General features: G+C 35.9%; 1 protein-coding gene and 1 non-coding gene across 10 annotated transcripts in view; both read left to right on the top strand.

The window, feature by feature from the left end:
• Positions 1-20,985, top strand: part of CNOT1 (CCR4-NOT transcription complex subunit 1) — a 93,704-nt gene that overhangs the window by 69,684 nt on the left and 3,035 nt on the right. For 6 of the 9 annotated variants that reach the window (XM_072967479.1, XM_015248078.3, XM_015248079.3 and 3 more), the window contains 21 exons: positions 1,400-1,516; positions 1,837-1,947; positions 2,270-2,347; positions 2,523-2,700; positions 3,517-3,647; positions 5,009-5,305; positions 6,017-6,157; positions 6,253-6,357; positions 6,969-7,088; positions 8,290-8,481; positions 9,044-9,186; positions 9,671-9,779; positions 9,878-10,047; positions 10,716-10,968; positions 13,138-13,386; positions 14,344-14,507; positions 14,714-14,831; positions 15,954-16,055; positions 18,505-18,678; positions 19,552-19,701; positions 20,378-20,558. In XM_072967479.1, the coding sequence (XP_072823580.1) occupies positions 1,400-1,516; positions 1,837-1,947; positions 2,270-2,347; positions 2,523-2,700; positions 3,517-3,647; positions 5,009-5,305; positions 6,017-6,157; positions 6,253-6,357; positions 6,969-7,088; positions 8,290-8,481; positions 9,044-9,186; positions 9,671-9,779; positions 9,878-10,047; positions 10,716-10,968; positions 13,138-13,386; positions 14,344-14,507; positions 14,714-14,831; positions 15,954-16,055; positions 18,505-18,678; positions 19,552-19,701; positions 20,378-20,558 (3,283 nt within the window). The remainder of the gene's footprint in view (positions 1-1,399; positions 1,517-1,836; positions 1,948-2,269; positions 2,348-2,522; positions 2,701-3,516; positions 3,648-5,008; positions 5,306-6,016; positions 6,158-6,252; positions 6,358-6,968; positions 7,089-8,289; positions 8,482-9,043; positions 9,187-9,670; positions 9,780-9,877; positions 10,048-10,715; positions 10,969-13,137; positions 13,387-14,343; positions 14,508-14,713; positions 14,832-15,953; positions 16,056-18,504; positions 18,679-19,551; positions 19,702-20,377; positions 20,559-20,985) is intronic. The other 3 variants (XM_015248080.3, XM_006214492.3, XM_006214491.3) reach the window with 1 other exon arrangement.
• Positions 461-599, top strand: LOC116281970 (small nucleolar RNA SNORA46). The gene has a single exon (XR_004191446.1). It is a non-coding gene; the product is annotated as a small nucleolar RNA SNORA46 (small nucleolar RNA).

The following is a 20,985-nucleotide window of genomic DNA, read 5'->3' as shown; positions in this document are numbered from 1 at the left end:
TGAAAGTAACCACTCTTCTGAATTTTTCATCATTTCATGCATGGTTTAAAATCTTTACCCTTTGTGCATATTTTTAACTTTTCCTTTTCTCCTTCCACATGTTATGCTCTTAGTTTTATATGCTCTTAGCTTTAGTCCCTCTGTTAATAGTCTTACAGAAATTCATTATATTGCTAGTGGATATTTATGTTGTTAATAACTTTAACTATTAAAAAAACAGTGCTGCAGTGAGTATTTTGATGTCTTTTAAATGTCAGATTTTCTAGACCTATTGTGGAATAGCTATTGTTTAGGATTCTCAGTTTAGTGTAAGGTCAGACTCTTCCTGTGGAGCTATTGCTTGTTCCATGAAATTGAAGTATTTTATTTCTTAGAAGGAATGACTTTTTAAGAAAACAATGCGAACCAACGTATAGTTGTAATTGTTCTTTGCTGAATAACTTGGAATATGGCAGGAACCAGCACTATATTTAAACCTGTGGATGGGAATTTCCCCCATTCTTGGTTACGCTGTAGTGCGAAAGAATTCCTGGCTCCTTTCTGTCGCGCAGCTGACTTTGTGCCATTCTGCTGTTGCTGTATGGAGTTAAGGAACATAACGATATTCAGCCTTTGTTACCTGATAGCAAGGATGGTTGGTATATATGAAAGCTTCCACATGCTCTGGAGCAAAACTTCAAGATCCTTTCTATTAAACAAAAGTTTAAATTATAAATTTAAATTTATAGCCATAAAGAGGTGCTATGTAGTACATGGATGTGTGTGTGTACCCTAGACATTCTCATGTGTTGGTGCTGTAACCCTTAGGAAAGTAAGAAGTAGAGAATTAATGAAATGGATTAGGTTTTCTGTAAATGTGATAAGAAGTGTGTAAGCAATATCATACTGTATTCCAGGAAGTTATCTATCTCCAAAGATGTATAGTGACCTGAGTAATGCTAAAGATTGCAGCAGATACCATAATCTTGGTTATGTTCCTCCATTATATCTGCTGTCTTAGAAGGACTTTGAAGCATAGCTGTAGTCTTCATTTGTACTGAATTTAGCTCTTCAAAGTGGATTTGCTGTTGGATCTCTGCTTCACACCTAACTAAAACTTTTAGTTTTATAATATTTTTCTGTGGAACCATACATGATACTTTTAACCTTGTATACTTTGTATGGTGTATTCTTGTTATATGTTTTTTAAAAAATAAAATGTAAAGGCATTTAAAGGTAAAAATATCACTAAACACAACAAAATATCACTTTGATACATGGACTAGAACTAGTTTGGGGGCATGTTCTCAGTATTGACAGCTTGGCTTTAATGTAGAATAATGGAATTCTTAAACAGTTAGTTAAGAATATTTTTTCAGAAGCTCATTGTCTTACCTTCCTTATTCCTACACTATTTCAGGTGCTCCTGACCTCTGATAAAGCTGCAGCCAATTTCTCCGATCGTTCTTTGCTGAAGAACTTGGGACATTGGCTAGGAATGATCACACTAGCTAAAAATAAACCCATCTTGCACACTGTGAGTTACAGCTAAAACTTGAGAATGTTTATACAGCATATTCTGTGTAAAAGTCTTTATTTGAGGCCACTTTTTCATTATTAGGTATTTGTAAAAGTTTGGTCCATGTTTTGAATCCCTAATTGCATGCTCATGACATTTAGCAGGATAGACAAAAGTCTACTGACTTTTATTATTGTTACCCTTTCCTTTTCCTAAGGCAAGGGCCAAATATTATATTGATTTCAGTTTTGCAGATGAGTTTGTCAGGGTATCTTTTGGGTACTTTGTGAGGGATTTTCTAGTATATTTGATGCTAAAAAATACGTTCCTTATTCTAGGACTTGGATGTAAAATCTTTGCTGCTAGAGGCTTATGTTAAAGGACAGCAAGAGTTGCTCTATGTAGTGCCCTTTGTTGCCAAAGTCTTAGAGTCTAGCATTCGCAGCGTGGTGAGTAAACTTTATTATTTATTTTATTGATGGCTAATTTGTAAATTTGTTTTAGCAGAAGATGAAGAGACTATATATCCTTAGTTCTTATGAAGATAGAGCTAGTTTAGTCAGTTTATTAGGGAAACTCAGATTTCCAACTTTAGAGGCTAAGTAGTATTATGGGACTGATTCTAATGGGTGGCTTTGGGTTTTGCTATTTTTCTGAAATATGATATAGATAGGAAAGTGTTAAGGCCACATAAGTATAAGTGCTTAACTATTTTAGATGATAGAAATTAAAGAGTGAGTTTGGGATCAGCTTAACATAGCTTTTCTATAGGTTTTTAGGCCACCCAACCCTTGGACAATGGCAATTATGAATGTATTAGCTGAGCTACATCAGGAACATGACTTAAAGGTAAATTTGTTGTTTTTTGTCCTTTGAAACATATTCTGCCTTTACATTATTAAAATTTACAGGAAAAGGAGGGTATTTGTGGGGGGAAGCCCTGTAATAATTGGGTGAGAAAACAGTATATTACGAAGCTAAATTTTCATTTTTAATATCCTAATCGAATATTGTAATTATGCAGTTAAACTTGAAGTTTGAGATCGAGGTCCTCTGCAAGAACCTTGCATTAGACATCAATGAGCTAAAACCTGGAAACCTCCTAAAAGATAAAGATCGCCTAAAGAACTTAGATGAGCAACTCTCTGCTCCAAAGAAAGATGTCAAGCAACCAGAAGAGCTCCCTCCCATCACAACTACAAGTAAGTGTGATAATTGGCTCTCTACTTATCAGAAGTTTTCTTAAATGGTACCCACCCATGCACATGGCAAATTGTAATTATTCCATGTAATGTGATACTGAAACTTTGTATACTTTCTGATGAGCCTTCTATATTATTAAAGAAAAGTTAGTAATATCTAGGCGTTGTCTTACTGTATTAGAATCTGTCCAGGTAATTCATATGGTATACTTAGATAAATGTCATTAATCAGTTGTTCATTCATCATATTCCATCTAAGCTAGATTATCTTTTACATTGTTTGAGGTCTTAGAAAGAATTGCACTGGCATGGTGGCCTTTGTTGGGGATGGCCAGACCAGCTCAACCCGCTAGGAGAGTGGATTATTTGACCTGGATTAAGAGGATTGGAAGTGTAGGGGCTATAGGAGTGTTGAATGATTGGGACATGTGGTTAGAATAAACCAGATTTTCTTTCTTTCTCAGTCCTCAGTAGTTTAAGACTCCCCAGGTTAAACCAGGGAACAGCCTAGATTGAAAAGTGACGTCTATGATATAGAATAATCTAACAAGGCTTGGGCCTGCTAATGTGGCATGACTCCTCAGTTGATTTCTGTGTCCTGTCACTCCACCACTGACGTAATTTTACATGTGATGCTCAAATTTCTGCTAAAATAACAATTTCCCTCATAATAATTCAGGGTGGGAAAAATGAGACCTCTGCCCCTCTCTCCCCAGTTAGTTTAATTAGATAAAGATCACTTAATACCTTGTTAATTTTCTAGTAAAATCAGAAATTGTACTTTTATTAGCACTTATTTTATCTCTTTACATTTAGCAACTTCTACAACACCAGCTACCAGTACCACCTGTACAGCCACAGTTCCACCACAGCCACAGTATAGTTACCACGACATCAATGTCTATTCCCTCGCGGGCCTGGCACCACACATTACTCTAAACCCAACAGTAAGTAAATACCACTTTGTTCCTCAGTTCGTACTTTGTGACAAGGTAAATCGGTCCCCTTCCCTTCCTTTCTCTTTCATTCCTTATGGATTCCTAGGTTGTCAGCTTTCGTTGCAGAGACTAAGGGTTGGGATCTGCTGTATAGTATAGCTGGGATATTTTTCTACTCTGAAAATAAGTCATTGTGGCTAGACATCGTTTATATTAGTTCCTCATATCCAAACCCATGATTTTAAAATTAAGTCAGCTGCCAGTATGATCACAGTCTCCAAGATTCATTACCATGTCACCTTAGTCGTGTGTTAGTCCATGTCTTTCGGCAGATAGCTGAAACTGTGCTGATGGTGTGTGTACATATAAAATCTCCAGGCCAAGATCTGGAAGTATGGGTCTTAGTACGCAGTTGTTTCTGTGGTCTGGTTCTGGGAGGCTGTCTGGTCTAAAGTCATATAAAATAACTTCTCGTCAATCCTTTTCCTGTATAATTAAAAGTAGTGTTTTACTCTATATTCAAGGTGATAATTGCTTGTTTATCCTCAGTTTTTTATTTTTTAACACAGTGGTATAGTTCAGAGTCAGATTTCATGGCCTTTGCTTTTTAGAATCTGAAAATGTTTACAAGTACGGGAGTAACATTAATACACTGAAGTTTTGTATTTAAAGGTCTTTGAAAGGCTTTAAAAGAGGTAATTTTTAACATGTTTTGGTTTGTTTTTGCTTCTATAGATGTGGCACTTAGTTTTGGGGGGAAAACCTATGTCTAGAAATTATGATTATTTTATAATACTCCCAGCAATCTGATTATTTTTATTAGTTCATCATGAATAGTTTTTAAGTTTCCTAAAATTCAGTATATTAAAGAGATCAAGCGAGTATTATACCTGAGATAAAAGATTGGAAACAGTCTTTCAAGTAAAGCAAAAGTTTTCAGTGTACAGTAATTTTTATAAAATGCTTGCTATTTTGAGGGATTATGTATAGCAATAATAGTTTTTGTAGAAAGCCTTTTCTCTGTAAACGTGATTCTTTTTTAATTTCCCCAAGTTAAGTACTTGAGCCAAAAATTTTAACTAAGCAGGTAATGTCTTTAAACATGTTGTAATAAACAATTTTCCCACTAAACTTAGAATTTTTTTAAGAATCAAAGACATAATCATATGTCACAAAATAAACTGAATACTACTCCCTCTTTGGGAATATTGATTATTGATAAATAACCTATTTCCAGAGCTTCTTGTTTGAAGTGGAAATTGGTAGTTCATGATTAACCTTGAAGTAATTCCAGAATCATGAGTGTGATTACCAATAGAAATTGGGTTGTCTTATTAAAACAAGCTGATGGCTTGTTTTTTCCTCCCTAGATTCCCTTGTTTCAGGCCCATCCACAGTTGAAGCAGTGTGTGCGGCAAGCAATTGAACGGGCTGTCCAGGAGCTGGTCCATCCTGTGGTGGATCGATCAATTAAAATTGCCATGACTACTTGTGAGCAAATAGTCAGGAAGGATTTTGCCCTGGATTCTGAGGAATCTCGAATGCGAATAGCAGCTCATCACATGATGCGTAACTTGACAGCTGGAATGGCTATGATTACTTGCAGGGAACCTTTGCTCATGAGCATATCTACCAACCTGAAAAACAGTTTTGCCTCAGCCCTTCGTGTAAGTTGATTGTTTTCATGTTGTAGTGTACAACTCATTACTGCTTGTCTGAAAGTTTCTTTTTCTTTACCTGTAGCAGTGGATATTTCCACTTAACTCTAGTAGTCACTATATGTGTTTGATGTCTTCCTTCCCCTTAGATTGTAAATTCTGTGAGGTGAAGATCATGTCTGTTTTTGCTCCTGTTGTATCCTCAGTATTTTTTGGCAGATACTAGATATACCTCATATTCACTGGTTTAAAGAAATGAAGGATTGTTTTTTTAATTGTGTAAGTTAAAAGTCTTGATTCTGTCTACCATGAAGGATTTAGATTTAAAGCACTTTGGAGTGGGACAGTATGGAACACTTTAAAGTGACTGTGTATGCACACACACGAGCATTTACTCTCTTTAATTAAGCAGCTCAGTTACTAATTTGGAGCCTCAGATATATGTCATGGTGCGTAATGCCTTTGTTTACTGCTTTACCGTTTTCATGGTATTCAGTATCTTCACAACAACCTGGTAAGATGTTTCAGTTGAGTAATTTTATCTTATAGGTGAACATGATTGTTAGACTATTTTGTGGTTACAGCTAATGAGTCATAAGTAGAGTTGGAAGTTTTAATTCATTTGTCTGAGTGCTGCATTTTCTGTTCTCCTATCTATCTGTTTTGTCTGTCCACAGAAAAAAACTTTAAATTTTTTTCTGTCTCTACCCCTCCCAATAGACTGCATCCCCACAACAAAGGGAAATGATGGATCAGGCAGCTGCTCAGTTAGCTCAGGACAATTGTGAATTAGCTTGCTGTTTTATTCAGAAGACTGCAGTAGAAAAAGCAGGCCCTGAGATGGACAAGAGATTAGCAACTGTAAGTGTTTAGCTTTTGCCTTTTAAGTATTTTTTTTTTCCGTTTAAGAAGGTGCCTCATAACAAGAACCTCAGTGATTTATTTTTTATTTGCAGGAATTTGAGCTGAGAAAACATGCTAGGCAAGAAGGTCGCAGGTACTGTGATCCTGTTGTGTTAACATACCAAGCTGAGCGGATGCCAGAGCAAATCAGGCTGAAAGTGAGAACTGAGGGCCCTTCTCTCCTTGCCCCATCTTTGTTTTCTTTCTGTTCTTATTGCTTAAACTCCTCACAAGGACTAGATTATTGAGATTAAATGCCATTTCTGAGAAAGCATTTCATTTCACTTAAAGGCTACCTGTAGGAAAGGCATAGGAATTGTTTCGATGTGTCCCCTCCCCCCATTGTTGAAGTGCTGCTATTAAGAGTTTATATACCTTTTAGTTTTTATGTTTCCCAACCTAGTCTTCCCTTCTGGTTCTTGAGTTTTTATTGCTAGTTGCCTTTTGGTGTGAAGGTGATGTTGAGAAGTCTGATCATTTTTATCAACTCCATTGGAGAATTGCTCTCACATGGTCCTACTTGGGGCATTTTTGTGTGGAAAACTCTTAATTTATAAATGAGGGTGATTCTGACAGGTCTCAGGGAAAAAGGAAATACTGTTGAACTGTATGTCTGCACATGCATGCACATTCAGTCATGTTCTAACAACTCCTGTGCACCGTTCTCAGAATTCCCTGTGCTTACTCCCATGCAAATTTTCCACTTTGAAAAAAAGTTTCCCTTGATTGTGAAAAAGGATCCTGTTAAAGTAGGTTTTCTTTTTCCAAGGTTGGTGGTGTTGACCCAAAACAGCTGGCTGTTTATGAGGAGTTTGCACGCAATGTGCCTGGCTTCTTGCCTACGAATGATTTAAGTCAGCCCACAGGATTTTTAGCTCAGCCCATGAAGGTAAATACTTGTCTTGAATTAAATTGAGTAATTTACAGTTGAATTTGAATCTTTTTGCTAATCTGTCATTTGTTCCTGGGAACTTAAATTATAGGGGGAAAAAAATTACCCACAGCTATTGAGTTGTTGAGTATATGTATTCTTTATATCAAATCAGCATGGCATTCAGGATTTTGTTTGTTTTGTTTAAATCCATCAGGTTGATTTAACTTTCATGTTTGGCCTAATTAAAGGAATTTACATGGTGACCTCATGACTTCCCTTGTTCCTTGTAAAAAGATTTTCTAAAAATTTGAAACATTTACAGAAAAGTTGAAAATGTAGAGGGAAGCATTTTACCCTTGAACCATTTGAACATAGGTGCTGACCTTAATGTCTCAATCACTTTTGAATCCTTTGTGTGTTTTCTACAAAGATGTATTCCTATGTGACCATAGTATAACCATTGAAATCAGGCAGTTAGCACTGATATGTGAATATCATCTAATCCTTAGACCTCATTCATATTTTACCAAGTGTGCAAATACTACCTTTTTGTAGTAAATTGATCTAAATCAGAATCACACGTTTCGTTTAGTTATCATATTTAAAGATTTTAAAAACTAGGGAAAAATTTCCCACAGGTCAGTCCAGTACAGCTCCTTTTCTCATCTTTTTATGACCAAACGCTTTCAGATTATAGCCCAGTGATTTTGTAGAATGGCCTGATTTGGGTTTGTCCAGTATGTTCTCATGAATAGATTGAGCTTAGTGCATTTGTGATAAGAATATCACAGAAATGGTGCTGTGTTCTTATTCTGTCTATCCTATCAGGTTTTGACAGTTGGACTGAATACAATATTTTCCATGGTTTGAATTATTTACTTTCATAGGCCAAAGACAGATTGTTAGATGCTACAAGTGGTACTGCTCTCACCCTGTCCCATTTATTATGCTCTCTTTCATCACTTGATTGTGTTGATGTCTGCCAGGCTTTCCACTGTCAAGTGAAAACTCCCACCCCCCCTTGCCTGCTCTGCACTATTCACCTAATGGCATTAAGACCAAATAGTTCAGGAAGGGAAATGGAAAAGCCCTCGGTATTTTGATGAAAAAGAAAAAAAGTGGGGGTAGTAAACACATTAACAGACTTTTCGTATGTGCTGGTGAAAAATCTTTAAATTTTTTCTCTCTTTTTTGGTGGTTTTCTCCTTTAAAACAGCAAGCTTGGGCAACAGATGATGTAGCTCAGATTTATGATAAGTGCATTACAGAGCTGGAGCAGCATCTTCATGCCATCCCACCGACTTTGGCCATGAACCCTCAAGCTCAGGCTCTTCGGAGTCTTTTGGAGGTTGTAGTATTATCTCGAAACTCTCGGGATGCCATAGCTGCTCTTGGATTGCTCCAGAAGGTTAGTTTTTAAACTGTTGCTTTTAGAAGAAACTAGGTTTGTAAATGCCTAGTGACCTGCACTATCATCTACTTGAGTTATCCTTAAGACTTAAAATAATATAAAGCAAGTTGTGTTCTGTAATAAGCAGGTGATTTTCTCCAGTGCATTACAAATAGTAAAGTAGAAAATCTTTTCTTTTTTCCTGTTAATGTAGGATTTTCTAGAATTACGATAATTTAAGAAACTTTGGAAGATAATCCCTTTACATTTTGAAGGATAGGTTGATCCAAGTACTTGGATAATGGGGCAAGGTATAGGGGAGTATCGGGTTTTGACTGTGTAAGGACGGTGAAGCCTTTCTTGAAGCCCTTCTTGACAATGAAGAACACAGCATAAACTGGAAAGAACTTAGAGAGTCTCTGTTAGACAAATGAAAAGGATTTTGGTGAATGGAGAGACTGTTGACTTGAGGCTTTAGAAAGTATATTGTACTTTGCATTAATATTTGATTCTTTACTTTGATAATTGGGCTGAGTACTGTATTTTCTTTAGTTCTGAGCACTTTTTTTTTCTTCTGTAGGCTGTAGAAGGCTTACTAGATGCCACCAGTGGTGCTGATGCCGACCTTCTGCTTCGCTATAGGGAGTGCCACCTCTTGGTCTTAAAAGCTCTTCAAGATGGCCGAGCATATGGGTCTCCGTGGTGTAACAAACAGATCACAAGGTCAGTAGCCATCTTAGAATTCTGAGTAATATTTATTGACCTGCCTTCTGACATACATGGCCTTATTTATGTTCAGACAGGAATTTCTAATTTTAAGTAGTGAGAGAATTGTTGACTTTTATCCTTTTTCCATCTGGTGCCCATGATGGATATAGGAAGCCAGTATCTTGTTTTGGGGAATAAATTATAGGTCATTGGTTTTAAAAGGTTTCAGTGGTTTCATAGAAGTGATATTCATACATAAATAATGTCTTAAATAGAATGCTTTGTTTTCTAGCCTTTGAGAGTAAAACTTGAGTTTTAACACTGGGTTGTCTGTTCTTCTTAATTACTGGCTATTTTGAATCTTGAAAACTGATTTGCTCCTGGCTTCTCACTCCTTAATTTGGGACAAGTTACCATTGAATAAAATGGGTTCTTTATTTTACCTATTGATACACAATATGGTTTAAGCCTTTGTGAGTAAAGAAATACCTTTTTTTAGGTGCCTAATTGAATGTCGGGATGAATATAAATATAATGTGGAGGCAGTGGAGTTACTAATTCGCAATCATTTGGTCAATATGCAACAGTATGATCTTCACCTGGCTCAGGTATGGAACGAAATAAAGAGGAAAAGGGATTCTGGTAGTTGGGAAGTGTGTTTGTTGTAAGTGTTGTCTTTCTTACCTTGTGCTTTCTGTGTTGCCAGTCAATGGAGAATGGTTTGAACTACATGGCTGTGGCATTTGCTATGCAATTGGTAAAAATCCTGCTGGTGGATGAAAGGAGTGTTGCCCATGTTACTGAGGCAGATCTCTTCCACACCATTGAAACCCTCATGAGGATTAATGCTCACTCCAGAGGCAATGCTCCTGAAGGGTGAGGTTGAAATGCTTTGGGATCCTTGTGTATTCAACAGTTTAAGAATGAGCTTTAGAAGTGAATGTGCAAACTTAACTAACATTACCTGTTATAACTGCTTTACCTACAACATATGGTAAGCTTTGGTGAGGCCTAGTGTTGTCCCTTGAAGTATGAGAGCTTAACTAACTGCCAAGCCTTCTTGCTATAGAGCAGTATATACAGCACTAGACTTGGTGTCAGAGTCCTCTGTTTAAGGCCTGGCTCTGATGCTTAAAATCTGATTTGAGGCAAGTTGACTTAACCCTCCCTAAGCCTGTTTCTTATATAAAATGGAAACAATATCTTGAAGAACTGTTGAGAATTAAGATAAATAACATAAAGCATGATACATAGTAGGCATGCAGTGAATAATTTGTTGATCAGGAACATCGGCTCCATTTCAGTGGGCATCATTTTTTTTTTTTTTTTTGTCAAGAGGTGGCTTAACCGAGGTCAGTCATTTGCACATATGTCCTCATGAATAAACAGATATGAAGAAATCAAGGATAGTTTTGTTTAAATACGGGAATGGTAAAATGATCATCACTCTTGTAGTTTGTATTAAATAAGCAAATTGTCCAACTGTATGCCTTGAAATCACAACCATGAGTAGACTGATTTTCCTTCTGGATTTATTATACTAGATTGCCCCAGCTGATGGAAGTAGTGCGATCCAACTATGAAGCAATGATTGATCGTGCTCATGGCGGCCCAAACTTTATGATGCATTCTGGGATCTCTCAAGCCTCAGAGTATGATGATCCTCCAGGCCTGAGGGAGAAGGCAGAATATCTACTGAGGGAATGGGTGAATCTCTACCATTCAGCAGCAGCTGGTCGTGACAGTACCAAAGCTTTCTCTGCGTTTGTTGGACAGGTAGAGCTTTTGGAAAGAAAGGTGCTTTTTATTCAACATAAGTAGGGTGTGATACCTCCAATATTAAAGCTCAGTATTATGTATCTGTGGTCAGTTACCTCCATACTCATGTAAACCAAAAATGTCATCATCATTACTCTGTTAAATTGATACAGTTTATTTTCTCATCATTGGTTACTAAGCAGTAAAGTCAACATTCCCCACCACCCCCTTTAGCTCTTTTTACCTGATTTCAATTGTCACAGCTGCAAAGTACAGTGGGTCAGATAATGAATAATGAAATTGCTAGATGTATGGAGTAATTTTATCAGCTTGATAATCAACAGTGATTGGATTATGGGCTAATAAAGTTCTTATAATAGCCCATGTTTTAAAAAAAACAGCAAAAAAGCAAAAATAAAAACCTTAAGTATTTAAATAGTAGAGCTTTTTATTGCATTTTCTAAATTAAATCACGTATCTACCTAAAACTGATGAACATGTTTTTTGGGAAATAGTGTTTAGTATTTATTTTCATTTGATCTAAATTAGGCTTTGAGTTAAGGCGTTAGGAAACAAGTCCCTAGCTAAAAACTAAGTCTAGCAGGAATATTTGTGAACAGGATGAACAGAAAAAAATACAGGAAGGGAGCCTACATTTGTAAGAGTACCATTGAGCATTTTGTTTTTGATCATCACTGGTTGCTTTTAGCCACTTTCATACCCAGTAGTCATTGTGTCCTAATCATATTGTTTGGCTGGTGAGAGTGATACTTTCCCAAAACTGGCCTTAAAGTTCTTATAGTAGAGATGTAATAGTGTTCATTCAGGGAGAGATACCTGCTTATTTCTGCAGTTTGACCATTGTATTTCTTCAAACTGAGACCAAAGATTAGGTGTGCCACCAAAAAAAGGATATAGATTAGATATATTATCAGATAAATGACAAATGAATATGGAATAGTTGGTTTGAATTTTAGAAGTTGTTAGAAATTGTATTTACTTTTCAAGGTGACTGATTTCTTAGTAAATCAAACTAAGTAAGTTTCTCCCTTAAAAGAATCCAGGCAGTTATAAAACATACCCTTTGAAAAGTTGTTACTGCATGTTTATAGTTTGATTTGGATGGAAGGATTTTTCATCAATTGGTTTTTGTGATCATTTCATGGGTATGGATGTGGCACCTGCCGCAGCTCTTCCTGTTTGCTTATTTGCTCGTTTCTTCTTTTGGTTCGAAAAAGATAACTGTATTATACTTTTCTATTCTCTTTTGTATCCTTTGAAACTTCCTTTTTCCTCTTATGCTCACTCTTGATCATAGTCTGTCCTCATTTCTTCTCCCACTTTAGTTTTTCAGATTTCAATGTAGACAAGTCCCTTTGCTGGCCTTCTGTCTTGGCTAGGGTATATTCTTACCAGTTTAGCTTTTATATTACTTATCAAGGGACAGTTAAATTACTTTAAAATTTCCAAGATAACTGTCAAGTTTTCATTCTGGGCTTGGTTTCTTTGTTGAGTAAGCACTGACCTCCTCCCTCTGCAGCCTTAATGCTTGTTACGCTATCTTCTTTTTCTTCTTTTCTACTGGCTTAATAACTGCTCTGCTTCACTTCCAGATCACGTCATAAAATTTGTACTTTATCCTTTTTTTTAAATAAACTTGCCCTTTCCACTTAATTTATATTAAAATAATTGGGTATGATCTGTGAGCATTTTCATTTGGTGCCTCCTTATTGTATAAATTATTTGATTTTCCTAATGTAGCTAGTTGGAGTTTCAAAAACTTTGTTGTTATTGGTTAAGTAAGTTGGAAGAAATTTTCTTAAATTCTGTGAGAAAATAAAATATATGTAACTTAATCTCTTCCTTGGGGGAAATACACATTGACTAGAATGTATTAATATGATTTAATGGGTTACTAACGGTTTAATTTGCATAGTTAACTTTCAGAATTATTGGCTATGGAATGCTGTTCAAAATTGCCATGTTACTAGCTCTTTTTCACTTCCCATCAAACTTAAAACTGAAGGAATTCTATCATGGATCCTTAATGGAGAAGTCATTATCATGACACTTTTTTTTTAAAACAAAGTAAGAATTAGAAATGTGACAGTAGGATTAAATGAGGGAATACTTCTTAAACATGAAAATTAGAAGTTTATTCATGTGTATTATCTCATTTGCCTTTTAATTTTTTTGTTCTTTTGGTAGATGCATCAGCAAGGAATCCTGAAGACGGATGACCTCATAACAAGGTTCTTTCGTCTCTGTACTGAAATGTGTGTTGAGATCAGTTACCGTGCTCAGGCAGAGCAGCAGCACAATCCTGCTGCTAATCCCACCATGATCCGAGCCAAGTGCTATCACAACCTGGATGCCTTTGTCCGACTCATTGCACTGCTAGTGAAGCACTCAGGGGAGGCCACCAACACTGTCACAAAGATTAATCTGCTGAATAAGGTCTGAAGTCCTTTCTTGCTTTAGTCTTTGCACACTTGAAGTCTCTTCAGTGGTTCTTAACCCTACAGGGCCCTCCAAACATTTTGTAATGTCTTCTGTCCAGAAATTAAACTCATAGATAATATGTAAACATAATCATTGAATTTTAGAAAAAGAGTATGGTGCCTTAATGGACCCTCTTCCACCCCACCTAAAAAAACAAAACAAAAACTCATACTCTATTTTTCGTTATGTTAATGTTTGGTAATGACTACACTAGAAGACATTTAGGTAGTAGTAGATTTGCCCCCAAATACAGAATCACTGACTGAGATTGGCTATATATGTCCATTGATAGCATAGATTGGCAACTCAGATACCACCAGTGATATTGCAGTTGTCTTGATTTTCTGAAGAGGAACAAAATACAGTATTCCTTGATTTATACAGTAGAATTCCTGAAAATTTGAATATTAAGATAGTGCAAAAGTGAACTTAGAGTTTAGTCTTGGGTAATTACTAATGGATTATCACATTCCTCACTGTTAAGTGGTAAAATCAAGTTCTTAATACATTTTTGAAGCCTAATAGCTTACCTGTCTCCCATCTACTAAATACCAAGAGAAGTATTTTAAACCATTTGCCTCTTGTCAACTTTATGACAGACCAGAAAAATTAGATTGCTTCATTGTGTTAACATGATAAAATATGATGTAGTATGCTGACTTTTAGAACTTTAGAAAAACCAGCAGGCTCTTGTGGAAAGAATGCATGTCTGGTCCAAGGATATTCAAAGGAAACATACAAAACTCTGCAGGCCAAGTCAAACCAATATGTGGTCCTTTTGGCTACCATCATATAATTTTATATTCATATCCTTTTCATGTAGGGTGTGAGAATGCAAGGTAAAGTAGCATGACTAGAGAGTGGTAAATGAGTTATCTTCATGATTTACAAGCTCTCTAATCTGCTTTATAGGTCCTTGGTATAGTAGTGGGAGTTCTCCTACAGGATCATGATGTTCGGCAAAGTGAATTTCAGCAGCTTCCCTACCATCGAATTTTTATCATGCTGCTCTTGGAACTCAATGCACCTGAGCATGTATTGGAAACCATTAATTTCCAGACACTTACAGCTTTCTGGTGAGTATTGTTTAATATAATACTGTTAAGGATTTCCTGTTAAGGATTGCTGTTTTAGTGTAGTAAAATTTGAGAAGTAGAACCCTTGTGGATTTCAGGCATGTTGACTCATAGTGCAGGTTGCATGTTGTCTCTTAATTATATTTATGTATTATTTACTGTATTTAAGTTGGACTGTGCTTCTGATGAAGGTTTTATTTTTTCAGCAACACATTCCACATCTTGAGACCTACCAAAGCTCCTGGCTTTGTGTATGCTTGGCTTGAACTGATCTCCCATCGGATATTTATTGCAAGAATGCTGGCACATACGCCACAGCAGAAGGTGTGGCTGCAGTTTATCTCCTACAGATGAAGACTGTAACTACCTGGGGCTTATTAACACTCTTAGTCATTCAGTAGTAATTGTACGTCTTTCTTTCAGGCTTAGTTGGGAGTTCTTATATTTAGTTGTGGAGTCAAGTCATAGAGTACTTCACTGAAAGCCATTCCTCAGTGACTGGAGTACTGCTTCTTCATATCTGTTGTGTGTCACCTTATGTCAGTCTCCTAAGGATTTGCAAGAGAAAAAAAGTTGAAACCTTAAAGCACCTCTGTAGACAGCTGTATAACACTCTGGGTATTGGAGGTCAAGAACCTGCCAGGTTCTCACTCTAGAGAATCTTGCATTCAAGGTTGAGAGGACCACTGGCCTCTGCTGTATTTGAAGAATTAGAATCAAGTTTGAGTAATGAGTTTTTAGTGTAATTGTGAATAAACACAGTTAACATGAGAAGTTCTCTCACATCTTGCAATTAAATGACAAGTGACTCTAGGAAGTACCCTTGATTGGCCCTTCAGATCAGAAGAAAATGTGACTACTATATGCTTGGTAAAAAAAGAACATGAAATAATCCTTAAATGGAGTTGGTTTTGTTCAATGAAGAAGTACATTCCAGGAGGAGGAAAAACATTGAATATATTGAATAAAACTACTCCCAAATGAACGTAATTGGGATATGGTGAGCAGGCCATGTTTGGCTGAAAATAGAAGATTCATGTTGTAAATCGGATGAGGTTATTTGCCAGCAGTTGAGGGATTGGGAATGGGAAAACAAATGGTTGAGACCCAGGATTTAAAAGAAGGAATTAAGTAAACAGACCCTAGTTTCTCAGGTGGCTCAGTGTTTTGTGTTTTGTGCCCTATTTTAAGTTTTTGCTACAGGTGCAAGGACCTATGTTTCCTGGATTTTCTGGAGCCAGTTTGTTCTAAGCATTGTTTTTCAGTATCTCCATATTTTTGCCCACTCCTTTTTAATGCCAGTCTTTGAGAAGTATTAATGTCTGTATTCTCTAGTTACGTTAACATGAAGAAGAAATTAATCAAGTCATAGTGTAACTGCTTGGGCAGCTTCTTTGGTTGCAGAATGGCAAATGAGTATAATTATGATTCATTTCTTTTTTTCAGGGATGGCCTATGTACGCACAGCTACTGATTGATTTATTCAAATATTTAGCGCCTTTCCTTAGAAATGTGGAACTCACCAAACCTATGCAAATCCTCTACAAGGTAATTAATTTGGAGTTATAAAATTAAAATAATTAACACTAAGTGTTAAGTGTTAAAACTTAAAGCAGTTAAAAACACTTCAGCTGGGAATATGAGGCCTAATGTTTGTTTTATTAAGCTTTTAATGTATAACATATATTCAGAAAAGTGCAAAAAGTCAAACATGTTTGCATAACCAGCACCTGATCATAGGTATTCATATTCATGTTTAACTGTAGTAGACTCTGCCAGTTTTACAAAATGTGTATACCAGTTAACTCTTCAAGAAGCACATTAGAATTCTCTCCATATCCTTACCATACTTGAAATTGTCTGTTTTTCATTTTAGTTACCCTCCTGCCCAATAAATATATGACTTTTCAGCATCATTTTTAAAGTTCTTCATTTCCTGTTAGTTGATTCCTTACCTATGTCAAAATAGTTGACTATGTATGTATGTATGGGTACCTCTCTAGTTGATCTGTTTATCTGTTCTTAGGCCAGTATCAAACCATGGTGAATGTAAGACTTACTCTAAAGCTAGAGTAATCAGGTAGAGCAAGTCGTCTTCAATTTTGCTCTCTTGTAACACAGGCTATTCTGTATCATTTGCAGTCCCATAAAAACTTTGTAATCAGGGGGAGGGTATAGCTCAAGTGGTAGAGTTCATGCTTAGCATGCATTAGGTCCTGGGTTCAATCCCCAGTACTGCTTCTAAAATAAATAAACAAACCTAATTACCTCCCTCCCCACTCAAAATTTAAATAAATAAATAACTTTCTTCAGCTTCACTTCTAAAAGCTTGCTGGGATTTACATTGAGATTGCATTGAATCTATAGATGAGTTTGGAGAGAACAGACATCTTAATACTGTTGAGCCTTTAAATCCATAAACATGTATTTCCATTTAGTTAGATCTTTTATTTTACCCTGCAGTCCTTTTGTAGTTTTCAGCATACAGGTTTTGAATGTTTTTCCTTAGATTTATTCCTGAATATTGATGTTTTTGTGAAACTGTTAAAGACTTTTTTAAAGTTTTCATTTCTTATTTGTTGGTGGTATATAGAAATAAAGTTGATTTTTGTATGTTGGCCTTGTATCCAGCTACCTTGCTAAATTTTTTTTTTCCCTGAGAGTTTATATGTATATTTTAGGGGAGGGGGCGTATTCTGTAGACACAGTCATTTCATCTGTGTGTAATAATAGGTTTTTTTGTTTTCTTGCCTATCACACTGGCCAGTAACTCCAGAACAGTGTGAAATAGAAGATAGTGATAATGGCATGCTTATCTCATTAATGAGCTTGAGGAAAGCTTTCAGTAATTCATCATTAAGTATAATGTTTTTGTAAATCTCTAGTTTTGTTTTGCAGATACCATTATCTGATTAAGGAAATGCCTTTCTATTCATAATCTCCTGATGGTTTAATGGATATTGAATTTTATTGAATGCTTTTTTTTGCAATCAAGATCATGTAATTTTTTTTCTGTTTATGTTATGAATCCATTAATTTTCAAATGCTTAAACTGCCGTTGTGTTCACTCCTGGACCATTTCATTGTGATACAGCACTGATTTCTTTTTGTACTCTTTAGGATTTTTGTAAAATTTTCATGTAAGGTTTTAGTATCAAGGTTAGTCTCATTGAAATGCTAGTAGCCTCATTGAAAGAGATGGAAAATAGTCTTTTTCTATTTTCTTAAGATCGTGAATAATGTTAAATTTTCTTTAAATATTTTAAAGATTTGCCAGTGAAGCCATCTAGGCCTTGAAATTTCTTTAGGGGAAGGGTTTTAACAACATATTTAGTAACTTCTTTATTAAGGACTATTTAGATTTTCTTTTTTTGTTTGGGTTTTGGTAAGTTATATGTTTTTAAGTAATTTGTGTACTTTGTCTAAATTTTCAAATTTAATAGCATAAAGTTGTATAATAGTCTCTTAAATTAACTTTCACATCTGTGGGATCTGTAGTGAAGGTCCTTTTTCATTCCTAATACTGGTATTGTGTTTTCTCCATCAGTCTTGGTAGGGTTTATCAGTTTTATTAATCTTTTCCAAGAACCAATTTTCTAGCTTTGATTTCCATCCCCTACCCCTATTCTTGAAAAAAATTTTAATTGATTTCTGCTCTTTTTTCTTGTACTTATTTTGGTTTTCATTAGCTGTGTTTTTTCCAGTTTCTGAAGATAAAAGCTTATATCACTGTTTTTCTTTTTTGTTTTTGTCTGGCCTCTTCTAGCACATAGATCTAAGATTATAAATTTCAGATACCTAGCTTTTCATGATTCCCCAATATAAACATTTTGATAAATCACTTGTGATATTGTTAGTGTTAATTAAAGCCTGCATACATTTGAAGTAAGCTTTTGCCATTTTTTAAACAAGTTAAATTCATAATAGTAAAAATGTTATTCCCATTTTCTTACTTGGTGTGAAAATAGCCAATGTTTTTCTTGTTTTTAAAAAATAGGGCACTTTGAGAGTGCTGCTGGTTCTTTTGCATGATTTCCCTGAGTTCCTTTGTGATTATCATTATGGATTCTGTGATGTGATCCCACCGAATTGTATCCAGCTAAGAAATCTGATCCTGAGTGCCTTCCCAAGAAACATGAGGCTCCCAGACCCATTCACTCCTAATCTGAAGGTAAAGTTCCAAACAGTTCAAGGAAAAGAAAGTTACATCTGAATGTTTTAGTCCTTTTTCTGATAAGTGGGCTATTTACTCTCCCTAGCATACACACCTAAAAGTTATTTGTTAGTTAAGGGTGCTCTTTGGAGGAAGCAGTCATGGTATTAAGCCTGATATAGTAGAGAAAGTATGATACTAATGCTGAATATTGGTTCACAGTATTTGTCTAGTTGCTGTTTTCAATTTTGATATTAAATTTAGCTCTATTTATAGAACCTCAACCTAGGTGTTGGGCCAGTCATTTGCTGGGTGGCCCCAGTGGCACAGTACTGCAGAATAGACATTTGTAATGCCATAATTCACAGGTGTTTTGGATGTGTGTACTTGTGTTTTGTTTAAATTGTTGAAGTAAAGGAGAGAAGGGACTGTTTAAAATCATACCACGATGACATAGCTACTATAATTTTGATGTATGTTTCACTTTCTTTTTTAAGAGTAGCAAGTATGTTATTGTCTTATTCTGTTGGTGCATCTTTTCAAAGATTAGGGCTCTTGGTAAGTGAGGAAATCTCATTCTGTACCCTTATTTTAAATTGAAGTCCAGGAAAAAAAAAAGCAATTAGTGGTGTAAACTAGACTTTTCCACAAAAGGGTACCTATCCTGCCTTACTTTATGAGAGGTACTATAGTGTAGAATGAGAGCCTACTATCATTTTGGATATACTCTTCTAATTAAAGATTAGTAAAAACTGGTATCTCTACTCTTCAAAATATTTATAACATGTATAGTTGTAGAAGAACAATCTTTCCACTTTCTGGCATAGATAAAACTTGCTGTTAAATTCTACAAATGCTTCTGGTTGTGATTCTTGTATTTGTCTGTGGCAGGTGGATATGTTGAGTGAAATTAATATCGCACCCCGGATTCTAACCAATTTTACTGGAGTGATGCCACCTCAGTTCAAAAAGGATTTGGATTCCTATCTTAAAACTCGATCACCTGTCACTTTTCTGTCTGATTTGCGCAGCAACCTACAGGTTACTGAGTTTGACTTAAATTCTTGTCTGTGTCTTTCATAGAAAGCACTTTGTGTGCATAGTCCTGTCTGTGGCCTTTTTGAAGTTAGTCTTTTCAACCTGATTTAAAAGTTTTAAAACATTGTCATTTCTAATGGTTGGATGAAATTAACTGGATTATACATTTTGCTAGTTCATTTTACCAGTGACACAAAGCTATAGCCTTGGAAGAAGCAACCAGAAAATGAACTGATTTTCTGTAAGAATAGATTGCTGACTATCATTCTCATTCTCTGAGACTCTTCTAAATAAATGGGTTCCAGTTCAGTTTGCTGTATAGAAAATGATTGGAGGTTGTATTATCTTTCCAGTCTTCCCACACCAAGAAACCACATCTTTTTCCCCTCTCCGTATCTTTTTTATAATTGGTCTCAAACTTTATTTTTGTGCTGGTAACTATTAAAGCTTTGGCTTCTCAAGGGAAATCATGTTTCTGTTGTTGACACAACCAACCTTAGGCGGTGTATTTGTTAAATAGCTTCATACATTCCAGCGGATTTCTAAAATTTAAGTCACAAAGAGTACTGGGAGCAGTTCAGCGTTTCTCTGAAAGACATAAAGAGGGTTCTTTGAAATATTGATGCCTGAATCCATCCTTTGTGAGAATAAGTCAGGAATTTCTGTTTTGTTCATTTAGGTATCCAATGAGCCTGGCAATCGCTACAACCTCCAGCTCATTAATGCACTGGTGCTCTATGTAGGGACTCAGGCCATTGCACACATCCACAACAAGGGCAGCACACCTTCTATGAGCACGATCACCCACTCGGCTCACATGGACATCTTCCAGAACCTGGCTGTGGACTTGGACACTGAAGGTGAGTGAAGCCTGCCAATTCTCAGGGTGACGCTCTCTATACTTTTTGTCACAGTCTGGTTCTAAAAATACTTTGAACCACAAGAGAGAATATTCGGTCAATATGGTTATGGGCCTGGCTGGTTATTTTATCTTTAGTTGCATATAGTATCTGCTCAATGCAGAAAACACAGAAAAGCATAAAGGAAAGGACTCATCCATAATCCTTACTACATTAGTTAATATTTCAGTGTGAGTGAGTGGAGTGGGTTTTTTAGTGTGAAAATAACATTTTCTTTTCACTAGGCTCGTTTTCAAGATAGACTCATGTTAACTTGTTTTGTTAGCCTGCCTTTTACTCCTGCATTTATCAGTGCTTCTTTGCCAGGCAATATGTTAAATATTAGGTGTATAAAGATTAATGAATAGGACTTTCCCTCCCTTTTCTG

The sequence above is a fragment of the Vicugna pacos genome, chromosome 9 (assembly GCF_048564905.1).
Source record: "Vicugna pacos chromosome 9, VicPac4, whole genome shotgun sequence".
Lineage (NCBI taxonomy): Eukaryota > Metazoa > Chordata > Mammalia > Artiodactyla > Camelidae > Vicugna > Vicugna pacos.
This window is presented reverse-complemented; position numbering and strand designations above follow the sequence as displayed.